Below are 11,681 nucleotides of genomic sequence, written 5' to 3'. Positions count from 1 at the left end.
GCCAGGTAAAGGTAAAGGGACCCCTGACCATTAGGTCCAGTCATGGATGACTCTGGGTTTGCGGCGCTCATCTCGCTTTACTGGCCGAGGGAGCCGGCGTACACCTTCCAGGTCATGTGGCCAGCATGACTAAGCCGCTTCTGGCGAACCAGAACAGCGCACGGAAACGCCGTTTACCTTCCCGCCGGAGCGGTACCTATTTATCTACTTGTACTTTGAGGTGCTTTTGAACTGCTAGGTTGGCAGGAGCAGGGAGCAACGGGAGCTCACCTCGTCGCGGGGATTCGAACCACGACCTTCTGATTGGCAAGCCCTAGGCTCTGTGGTTTAACCCACAGTGCCACCCGTGTCCCTATCCTGATGCCAATCTCTTCCTAAAAGGAGACAGAGAGCAATGGTCCACTTAGCAAAACACTCTCATTTACGGGACCGCCTCTCCTGGTCTGCCCCACAGAGGACCTTAAGGTCCATGAATAACCATAGTTTAGAGGTCCCGGGCCCTAAGGAAGTCAGACTATCCTCCACCAATGCCAGGGACTTCTCAGTGGTGGCTCCAACCTGGTGGAATGCTCTGTCCGAGGAGACCAGGGCCCTGCAGGATTCAACCTCCTTCTGCAGGGCCTGTAAGACAGCTATTCCGCCTGGCCTTTAATTTGAACTTTTATTCCCCTTCCTTCCCTCCCCCTCCCCTTTTTATGAAGATCACCCGCTCTGAGATCCCACAGCTAATTCTCCCCTGGTCTCCTCCCTGGTCCAAATAGGACTGATTTAGCCAGCTAGCCCTGGTGATCATCTAATGTTTATTGGATGGATTTCCCCCCTAAATCGATTTTTGAATTCCGAATTTATTGTTATTCGTGTTTTATACTGTATTTTATGCTGTTTTTGTTGCATTAATTAAGTGTTTTAAATTTGTTGTTAGCTGCCCTGAGCCCGGTTTTCTGAACCGGGAAGGGCGGGGTATAAAAAAAATATTATTATTTATTATTTCTGACTTGGTCCTTCAGCATCTCTAGAGTGTGGGATGTAAAATGGTAAAAGGTAAAGGACCCCTGGATGGTTCAGTCCAGTCAAAGGCGACCACTTTTGGCACAACAGAACACCGTGACGGAAACCAGAGCACACAGAAACACCATTTACCTTCCCACTGGAGTGGTACCTATTTATCTACTTGCACTTTGACGTGCTTTCGAACTGCTAGGTTGGGAGGAGCAGGGACCGAGCAACGGGAGCTCACACTATCGCCGACCTTCTGATCGGCAAGCCCAAGAGCCTCAGTGGTTTAGACCACAGCGCCACCTGCATCCCTAGTGTGGGATGTAATCCATCGGTACAGTCAAATGCAACATTCCTCATTTCCCTAGAATGGGCACAGGCAGGGGGACATCCAGTAAGTGTAACTTCCTTTTCCACTAGTCTGGAGCATCCTTGCCCTGCAGGTGACCTGGGAGATGCGCCTGGCTCTGGCTGACTCCATAAAACAACTGAGTCATGCAGCCATTTTCTCAGCCTTCTTGATCAGTCTTAAAGTTGTCTTGATCCAGTGTTGTCTTCTTCTCTCTTTTGCTGCCATGCTGCTCTCCTGCAGCCATTTTGTTCCATTAATGTAAATTTTGCTGTCTGCTGGCTCTAAGCCAGCAGCACATGCGTTCAGCCTCCATGAGACTCAGACTTTGTCGTGCAACTATTAAGTCAAGCCTTCCTTTCAGGGATCAATTCGTGAACTGACATGGGAGCAAACTTTTTGTTGCTTCACTCAGAAAGACTCTTGTGTCTTTATTCTTTTAAGGGGCATTAGAAGGGACACCAGGAAATAATAATAATAATAATAATAATAATAATAATAATAATAATAATTTATTATTTATACCCAGTCCATCTGGCTGGGTTTCCCCAGCCACTCTGGGCGGCTTCCAACAAAATATTAAAATACAGTAATGCATCAAACATTAAAAGCTTCCCTAAACAGGGCTGCCTTCAGAAGTTTTCTAAAAGTCTGGTAGTTGTTTTTCTCTTTGACATCTGGTGGAAGGGTGTTCCACAGGGCGAGTACCACTACCGAGAAGGCCCTCTGCCTGGTTCCCTGTAACTTGGCTTCTCGCAGCAAGGGAACCGCCAGAAGGCCCTCGGAGCTGGACCTCAGTGTCCAGGCAGAATAATCTTAACTAAGGTCCGTATAGTCAAAGCTATGGTTTTCCCAGTAGTGATGTATGGAAGTGAGAGCTGGACCATAAAGAAGGCTGATCGCTGAAGAATTGATGCTTTTGAATTATGGTGGTGGAGGAGACTCTTGAGAGTCCCATGGACTGCAAGAAGATCAAACCTCTCCATTCTGAAGGAAATCGGTCCTGAGTTCTCACTGGAAGGACAGATAGTGAAGCTGAGGCTCCAAGACTTTGGCCACCTCATGAGAAGAGAGGACTCCCTGGAAAAGACCCTGATGTTGGGAACGATGGAGGGCACAAGGAGAAGGGGACGACAGAGGACGAGATGGTTGGATAGTGTTCTCAAGGCTACCAGCATGGGTTTGACCAAACTGCGGGAGGCAGTGGAAGACAGGAGCAGTGGCGTAGCGTGGGGGGTGCAGGGGGGGCCGGCCGCACCGGGCGCAACATCTGGGGTTAGGGCAAATCCAAGGGTTAGGGGGCGCAAATCCATGGGTTAGGGGGCGCAAATTACTTGCCTTGCCCCGGGTGCTGACAACCCACGCTACGCCACTGGACAGGAGTGCCTGGCGTGCTCTGATCCAGGGGGTCACGAAGAGGCAGACACAACTAAACGGCTAAACAACAACAAAGAGGTTCAAACGAATCTGCAAACTAGCTTCCAGCTATATTGAGGGGAATCTGCTCTTCTAGAGTGAGTGAAGGAAGGAGAAGACTTATTTAATATATCCTTTCCTACTATCCTTAACATTCCCACACAGAGGAGTCCTTAGGGCAGAGGTGCAACATGGAAGAGGATGCACGATGGAAGTTTGCATGCAACTACAGTAATACCTCCTGTTGCGTTTGCTTCATAATGCATTTTTTCAGATTGCATCCCGCGGCGACCCGGAAGTACTGGAAAGGGTTGCTTCCGGGTTTCGCCGCATGCGCAGATGCGCAAAATGATGTCACGCGCATGCGGAGATGAGGTGAATCGCAACACACGCAGACATAGATTGCGTTCTGCTCATGTTGCGAACGGGACTCCGGAACGGATCCCGTTCACAACCAGAGGTACCACTGTACTGGTTGCATTCAGTATGTGCACAACCTCGCAAACACACATCGCCGCAACCCAGAAGTGGCCAGAAAAGGGAACAGGGGCAGAATGAGACGTTGGACGATTGGGCTGCCCTTCTGTTCTTCTTCCAACTCCTCCATGCTCCCATTTCAAGCCCTCCTCAACACCCTTTGGCGAAGCCAGGCAGCTGATAAAACCGAGGACTCTGGCGGTCCTTCCACCATGCGCCTACCCCCCTCCAAAGAATGCAGCTCTGGCGGAGTGTTGTGCAGAAGAACCACGCGTGACAGCGCACTGACATCACAGTGGGCAGACTCTACCAACCTGGGCTGGGTCAGAGGCCGTGCTCGGTTCGCCCAGCTCTCGGTGCAACCAGCCTTGACCTTGTGGCCGAGTGCCAGGACTTCTTGGTCCTCCCACATGGCCCAGACCAGGTGTCCCTGGGCCGGCCGCTCTCCAAACGCCTGCAGGAGCAGCGGGGACCACAGGCGGCCAGAGCAGACCAGGCGGTTTTCTCACGGCACAGAGGAGGAGGAGGACGACTGGGAGACTGACCACGACTACGTCAACAATGCCAGCAGGCCGTGGGGAGATCGTGAGATTTCGACGGCCTCCATTATTTCTGGTAAGCCCAAGAAGAGCTTGGCCCATCTAGTCCGGCATCTCGTTCTCACAGTGGCCAAGCAGATACCTGTGAGAAGCACACAAGCAGGACTCGAACACAAGAGCAACGCTCCCCTCCTGTGGTTTGCCTCCGACTGCGGAGGCAGAGCAGAGGCGTCCTGGCTAGCAACCGTCGATAGCCCTCTCCTCCTCCAGGAATTTGTCCAATCCTCTTCTTAAAGCCATCTAGGTTGGTGGACATCAATACCTCCTGAGGAAGGGAGTTCCAGAGGTTAACGGTCTTGAATCTTCCAACATTCAGCTTCATGGGAAGTCCACAAGTTCTAATGTCATAAGAGAGGGAGAAAAACTGTTCTCTACCCACTTTCCCCATGCCGTGCCATTCCCATTCCCAGATGGGCGGAGTATAAATAAATTTATTATTATTATTATTATTATTATTATTATTATTATTATTATTATTATTTCTACTTCGCCCTTCCCGGTTCAAAAACCGGCCTCAGGGCGGCTAACAACAAATTTAAAACACTTAATTGTAGAAGCAGCAAAAAAAAACACACAGTATAAAAATATGAATAACAATAAAATTCAAAGTTCAGAAATCAATTTAGGGGAAATCCATCTAATAAGCATTAGATAGTCTAATTAGATAGCATTAGATTAGTCCTATTTGGGCCAGCGAGGAGGCCAGGGGAGAATTGGCTGTGGGATCCCAGAGCGGGTAATCTTCATAAAAGCGGAGAGGGAGGGAAGGAAGGGGAATAAAAGATCAGGCTAAGTTCAGATTGAAAACCAGGAAGCCATAAACATGAACTGGAAGGACCTTGGGAAGGAGAAGCAGTTGCTGCCCCAAATTGCTGGGCTTTGCTGCATTTATTTTGAATTATAGCTCCCAGTAGCTCCCAGGGCAGATTCAGACAAGGAATGGATTCATGACATCCATTCTAAGCGGTGTGTCTTGGACTTGTTAGATGCAGAGGAACGAGGAGAGGAACCAGCTGGGGAAGCCCAAAGGGAAGAAGGCTCAGAACCCAGGGAGTGGTGGTGGTACAACCATGAGTGGTCAGAAAGAGAAGCGGGAGAAGACTAGAAGGAGGAGGTGTCCGGAGATGAGAAGGGAGAGTTTGTGGCAGAGAGCAGTCCAGATTCAGAGACAGAAGCTGAAGCAGGAGAGAAGGGAGGTCAAGAGGCCAAGATGAGTCAAGCTGGTGAAGAATCATGGGTGTCCTACTGCTACAAGCTCCCCTCCAACCTGGTCTCCCAGAACCAGAAGAGGCATGAAGTGGGCGGAACCATGCAGGCGCAGTCTCCAATTGCTTGGACAAAGCCCTGGGGAGGTAGGGCAGAGCTGTCAACTTTTCCCTTTTCTTGTGAGGAACCCTATTCGGAAGAAGGGAATTTCCCTTTAAAAAGGGGGAAAGTTGACAGCTATGGAGGTAGGGACCTTTGGTCTCAGAAACTGGTCCATAGGGCAAGACCGACCTGGGATGAGCTGCTGTGCTCCTCAGGCCTGACATGCCACCAAGTCTGTGCAGGTTGTCTTCTTTCTAAGAAAGGGTTAATGTGCACAGTGTGATTTATTGCTGGCTCCTGCTGTCACTTAGTTTTCTACCACCCTGATGCCTTCCAGATGATTGGGAGGGACTACAGTGGTACCTTGGGATGTGACCAGGATCCGTTCCGGAGCCCCTTTCACATCCTGAATATAACGTAAGACGCACCTGCATTTCGCCACTTCCGCGCATATGCATGACATCATTTTGACCGTCTGCGCATGCGCGAGCGGCAAAACCCAGAAGTAACGCGCTCCGTTAACTAATGGGTTGCCGCAGAGCGCAACATGAAAATACCTATCCTGAAGCATATTTATCCCGAGGTATGACTGTACAGGGACGCGGGTGGCGCTGTGGATTAAACCACAGAGCCTAGGACTTACCGATCAGAAGGTCGGCGGTTCACATCCCCATGACGGGGTGAGCTCCCGTTGCTCGGTCCCTGCTCCTGCCACCCTAGCAGTTCGAAAGCACCTCAAAGTGCAAGTAGATAAATAGGTACCGCTCCGGCGGGAAGGCAAACGGTGTTTCCGTGCGCTGCTCTGGTTCGCCAGGAGTGGCTTAGTCATGCTGGCCACATGACCCGGATGCTCTATGCCGGCTCCCTCGGCCAATAAAGCGAGATGAGCACCGCAACCCCAGAGTTGGCCATGACTGGACCTAATTGTCAGGGGTCCCTTTACCTTTACCTAGGACTGTACAACTTCCACCAGCCCCAGCCAAGCTGTGCAGGCTGAGGCTGATGGCTATTGTAGTCTAAAACATCTGGAGGACTCCCAGTTATGGAAAGAAGCCGTACTAGAAGGCCATGAGTCGGAGACACTTTTTCACTGAGTCTTCCCGGTTTTACTTCTCTTTAGAGCTCTCTAGATCCATCCGAGAATGCAGCCTTGGAAAGCCGAACCCGCCCAGAAGGACGGATCACGCCGATTGCCAAAGCCACCTCCGGGGTTGTAAGGATCCGGTGCGGAACCGCCCGAAGGATCCCGAGGGGCATCAGCCGCCGCTGTGCCCGCACGTGCGATCTTCGCCCAGCCTGGGTATAGAGAGGGCATCCCTGTTCAACCGCAATGCTGCAGAGAAGCTGGACACTTTCTTCTCCCAGAAGCTGAAAGCCCGCCTGTCCGACCCCTGCGAGGACCTGGGGACCCCTCAGGAAGACCCCGCAGACCCCAGCGGGCCCTGGAGGGACCCCAAGAAGGAACACGCCGGCCCCGAGCGAAACCGCAGGAGGCAGGATCACAGCCGCGCAACGCAAGGAAGAGGAGATGCCACCCATGCCCATGGCTGCCAACCATGCCCTCGGCCCCTCCGGCACTGTCTCACTGGCAAAGGCGGGGCGCCGGAGCGCGTCTATTGGCGGCAGGAGAGCAGCAGGCCCTCCACAGCCGTCAGCAGCTCGGCACGGATCCTGCCTCACTGCAGAATCAGCCACGTCCAGAGCTGTACCGCCTGTCAAGCGTTTAACAGGGACACACCAGCGGGCATGGAGACGCTCCAGGAGAACAGCTGGAGTCTGCCGGAAGGCAAGGAGAGAGCGGGTTTGAGTGCCCCCCGCCAGAGGGAAAGGACGGGGCCTCCTTGCCGGCGGCAGGTGCCAGACCGGTTTTTGAAAGTTCAGCAGTGGCTGGAGGAGACGCCGGCCGAAGACCCTCCGTCCCACCCAAGGCAACAGGGGCGTGGGGCTGGGCATCGGGGGAGCCCAGGCACTCTGGGGTGGCCACCTGTGTACGGATCACTGGATCAGAAGGAAAGGGATACCTGGGGAGAGGCAGGAGGCTGTCCAAGTCTGGACCCCACAGCTGAGACCAGGCACAGAATGAAGAGCCATCGGGAAGAGGATCCCACTCATCAGGTGAGGGGGCAGAGGGAAGGGCTGGGGAATAATAATAATAATGATTTTATTATTTATATGCCACCTGAAATATACTCAGAGTCGCAAAGTGATTTCATGCTCTTTATTCAGCTCATAGTGGTGAGGAGGAATGAATGAAAGTCCCCTCAAAGTATCTGCTTTATATACATTATTTACACAATGGGCTGCACATGATTGACTAATTCCGGAATTCTACTGTAAGCCAATCAGGTTGTGGATTCACTTCTATCTGGAGCATGATTGGGTGGTTCCTGCCAACCAATCATACTGCTGCATTGTTCTAGGACCAATCAGACTGCTGCATTCTGAATCCTATTGTTCTAGGACCAATCAGACTGCTGCCTTTTGGATCCTATTGTTCTAGGACCAATCAGACTGCTGCAGTTTGGATCCTATTCAACTCAGTACATAACACCGCCCATTTGCTGGACTGCCCCCAACACTTTGGGAAATTTCCAGCAAAATATTAAGACCACACTTAAACATCTACCAGCTCCACCTGGTACGCAGGATGAGACCCTCCCTGCCCGCGGACTGCCTCGCCAGAGAGCTGCATGCTCTGGTTATCTCCTGCTTGGACTACTGCAATGAGCTCTATGTGGGGCTACCTTTGAAGGTGACCTGGAAACTACAACTAATCCAGAATGCGGCAGCTAGACTGGTGACTGGGAGCGGCTGCCAAGACCACATAACACTGGTCTTGAAAGACCTACATTGGCTCCAAGGACGTTTCCAAGCACAATTCAAAGTGTTGGTGCTGACCTTTGAAGCCCTAAACGGCCTCGGTCCAGTATACCTGAAGAAGCGTCTCCACCCCCACCGTTCTGCCCAGACACTGAGGTCCACCTCTGAGGGCCTTCTGGCGGTTCCCTCATTGCAAGAAGCTAAGCTACGGGGAACCAGGCAGAGGGCCTTCTCGGTGGTGGCACCCGCCCTGTGGAACGCCCTCCCATCAGATGTCAAAGAGAACAACAACTACCAGATTTTTAGATGACATCTGAAGGCAGCCCTCTTTAGGGAAGCTTTTAATGTGTGACATTTGAATGTATTTTTAATCTTTGCTGAAAGCCACCCAGATGGGTGGGGAAACCCAGCCAGATGGGTGGGGTACAAATAAATTATTTATTATTATTATTATTATTATTATTATTATTATTATTATTAAATATCACACATTAAAAACTTCTGTACAGATGTCTTGCGAAAGTCAAAGAGTTGCTTATCTCCTTGACGTCTGATGGGAGGGCGTTCCCCAGGGCGGATGCTGTCGGGATTCCCCAGATATGGCTGGACTACAAACAACTCCCATAAGAGGCTGCCGAATCAGGATTTGCAAATCTGTCTCCGGACAAATTCTGTCCCCGGAATGTCCCCCGATTTGCAAATCTGTCCCTGATAAACGTGGCAGCGGCAGCCTCAGCAGCCCGGAGCCAGCCTGGTAGCGCAGTTGGCTCTGGCTGGCTTCAGGAGCTGCCCGCTGCCGCCGCCACTGCCGAAGGGGAACCAGGGACGTCCGACGGTACAGATCTCCTGCCCCCTTTGTTTTGAGAGATCGGGGGAGGCTCAGGAGTCACGGGAAGGCGGACACTGCCCAGGAGGGGCACAAGGTGCACGGTTTCTCTGCCAGGCAAGGTGCAAAGCCCTTCTTTCGCACCCTGTGAAACATAAATGCGCAGTTTTAATAAAACTGGGGAACGGCCAGCCGCCCACGACTCCCAAGCCTTCTGAGGGAAGGGGGCAGGAGATCGGGGAAGGATCGGGAGTCACAGGTGGGCGGTGCCCCGTTGCCCAGTTTTTTAAAAAAAAACTCTGCTCATTTTTGTTTCAGAGGGTGCAAAAGAAGGGCTTTGCACCTTTATACAATATGCATGTGTGCTTGGGCGCAGGGTCTTTTGCCTCACCATCCCCACTACTGACTCCCTGTTGCTACTCAGCTTAAAAAGAAAAAAGAAAAATATGTGTCCCCGGATTTATTGGAAAAAATCTGGTAACCATACCCTAAACCCGCTGAGCCTCCGCTTCCTGCCCTTCTGCCTTTCCCCTCACAGAACAAAAGAAAGTACCGTGAAAATCCCTGAAACGAGAAGTAATTGACTATAGAATCACAAAAATCATTCTTTAACATCAGCAGTCAGGAGCGCTTCAGCCCTGTTTTTGAGTCTGTTTGAAACTTAAAACCTCAATTTCTTAATAGGGCTATGTTTAAAACTTGTCTGAGTCTCTGCCCTGTTTTTGAGTTTGTTTGAAACTTCAAAATTTCTTATCACTGCTGCTTGATTCTCTTAAATGGGGCTATGTTTAGAACTTGTCACTTAGGAAGCATTTCCAGCCCTGCTCTTGAGCTTGTTTGATATCACTTAAAATCTTTTAATTTCTTTATTTCCTTCTGAGGAAACTGATTAGTTCAGTGAAACGAGTTTTGTAGCCGGCACCTCATTAAGTCTTTGTTTAATTCTAGTTTATTTTTTGATTTTTGCTATTCTGTAGTTGATTACTTCTCTTTTCAGGGTAATTTCTTTTGTTCTGGGTAATTTCTTGGGTCTCTGACTGTCTTTTTTTCACTGGTTTCCCCTCCTGCAGGCTCCCGGGCTCCACGCCTGCGACGACACCAGCACCTCTCCCGCCACGTGCTCCTGCCTCTTCTGTGAGCAGCAGAGGCCCCGCGCCACCCTGGTCTCCGGCAAGAAGAAGCCGGACCCCTCCGCCGAGGAGGTGGCCGTGCAGCTGCAGGCGGAGAACCGGATCCCCCGGATCGTGGAGGCTTTCGAGCGCCGTTCGCTGAGGGAGGCCAAGATCGTGGAGAGGGAGAAGGCGTATCTGTCGGCCCGGCAGAGGGAGCTGGAGAAGCGGGCAAGGGCGGGCAAGGCGCGTGGGAACACCAGACGAGGCCACCACCAGGCCAGCGGTGCCAAGGCAAGGAAGCCCCATGCCAAGGAAGAGGAGCAGACGCCGCGTGAGGAGCCCAGGCCCCGGGCAGTGCCAGAGGGGACCCCAAAGCGCCTCCAGCCGAGGGAGCGAACGGCCAAGCCCAGTTTCATGGACAGACTGCGAGGGCACTACTAGATTCATCGGCTCGAGATGCCCAGGGACTGGACACGAGGAAAGCCTGCGGCGATGTGGACGAGGGAACCACAGCGTGGGCGAGGCCCCGAAAGGCGGTGGTTCCGACGCCAGCAGGGGCTGTTCATCTGCAAAGGCAGGACAGGAACAGGTGGCAGAATCGGAAGCGGGCATACCCTGGCGCTGCCCGTGGGAAGGGCATGCTAAACGGAGGGAGCGTGCTTCTGCCTCTTCGCCAGCCCAGGGGTCTCTGCCGTGGGTCTGGTGCTGGAGACTGTTCGCCCAAAGTTGCCACGCCAAAGGGATCTCTGAGAAGACGGAGTGATGGGCCAAGGGGTTGCAGGTGGCGCTCTGGGCCTGCTGTGGGCACAGCTGCAATGGGGGGCAGGGAGGGGGCAGCAAGGTGAAGCAGTATCCCTGCCAGTAGGTAGGTTTTCCCAGCGGCTCCTGAGCCCCGTGCGAAAAGGATGCTTGCTTGCATGCAACACGGGATATTTGCCACTGGGTGAGAGCAGGTCCAATGGCCTGCACCATGGAAGCCATGGAGGGCGTGTGATGCAATCCAAGCTGGTGTGTTTGTATGAATAAACCATGGCTGTGATGCAGCTGTGTAGACGATGAGATGATGCGTCCCTTGCTTGATTGACGAAGGGTAGGAAGGAAGATGTGTGGGGAGGGGGTTAGGGGAGGGCTGGGACCTCTCATGGGGGACACACCTTGCTCCTTCTGGGGTAGTTGGTCTACCTTGGAGCCCCTTGCTGCGCTCAACTCTCACCTGCGGCGCCCAGAGGCTGTCCGCAGGTGACAAGGCCACACCCCAGGAAACCAATAGAAAAAAGACAGTCACGGAACTGAGAAATTGTACCAAACAAATGAAATACCGTGAAAATACCTGGAACGAGAAGTAATCGACGATATATGTTATCTTGCGGAAATCAACTAAATAATAAAAGTCAAAAAGCTTATTAGAAAAACCTAAAATAGAACAAAGCCTTAATGGGATGCTGGCTACAAACCTCATTCCACTGAACTATTCCGTTTCCTCAGAAGGAAATAGAAAAATCATAAACTTCAAATGACCAAAATTCAAACAAGGGAAGAACCCCCAAAATACTGACATATTAAATAATAATAATAATAATAATAATAATAATAATAATAATAATAATTTGCACCTTCCTCAGCCACTCTGGGCGGCTTCCAAAAAAATATTAAAATACTGTGATACATCAAAGATTAAAAGCTTCCCTAGGTGGACCTAGGTAAAGCAAAGCGCAGTAATAAAGGACTGAAGACAGGCTCCAGCAGATGGAGCGGGCGAGACCAAGAGGGGGTCCAGC

General features: G+C 51.6%; 1 protein-coding gene across 1 annotated transcript; it reads left to right on the top strand.

Annotated features, from left to right (window-relative positions):
• The first annotated feature begins 3,548 nt into the window (after window positions 1-3,548).
• Window positions 3,549-10,962, top strand: LOC310766119 (uncharacterized protein). Its single transcript, XM_083622098.1, has 3 exons — window positions 3,549-3,853; window positions 6,266-7,260; window positions 9,862-10,962. Exons 1-3 carry the CDS (start codon window positions 3,649-3,651, stop codon window positions 10,342-10,344), a joined length of 1,683 nt encoding a protein of 560 aa, XP_083478224.1. The 5' UTR covers window positions 3,549-3,648; the 3' UTR covers window positions 10,345-10,962.
• The last annotated feature ends 719 nt before the right edge of the window (window positions 10,963-11,681 follow it).

The sequence above is a fragment of the Podarcis filfolensis genome (genome assembly GCF_964270895.1).
Source record: "Podarcis filfolensis genome assembly, chromosome: 7".
NCBI lineage: Eukaryota > Metazoa > Chordata > Lepidosauria > Squamata > Lacertidae > Podarcis > Podarcis filfolensis.
This window is presented reverse-complemented; position numbering and strand designations above follow the sequence as displayed.

Coding starts and splice junctions, on each gene's coding strand:
- LOC310766119 (XM_083622098.1), top strand. CDS start 3,649: ATGGCCCAGACCAGGTGTCCCTGGGCCGGCCGCTCTCCAAACGCCTGC. Junction 3,854..6,265: donor GACGGCCTCCATTATTTCTG/GTAAGCCCAAGA, acceptor ACTTCTCTTTAG/AGCTCTCTAGATCCATCCGA. Junction 7,261..9,861: donor AAGAGGATCCCACTCATCAG/GTGAGGGGGCAG, acceptor CCCCTCCTGCAG/GCTCCCGGGCTCCACGCCTG.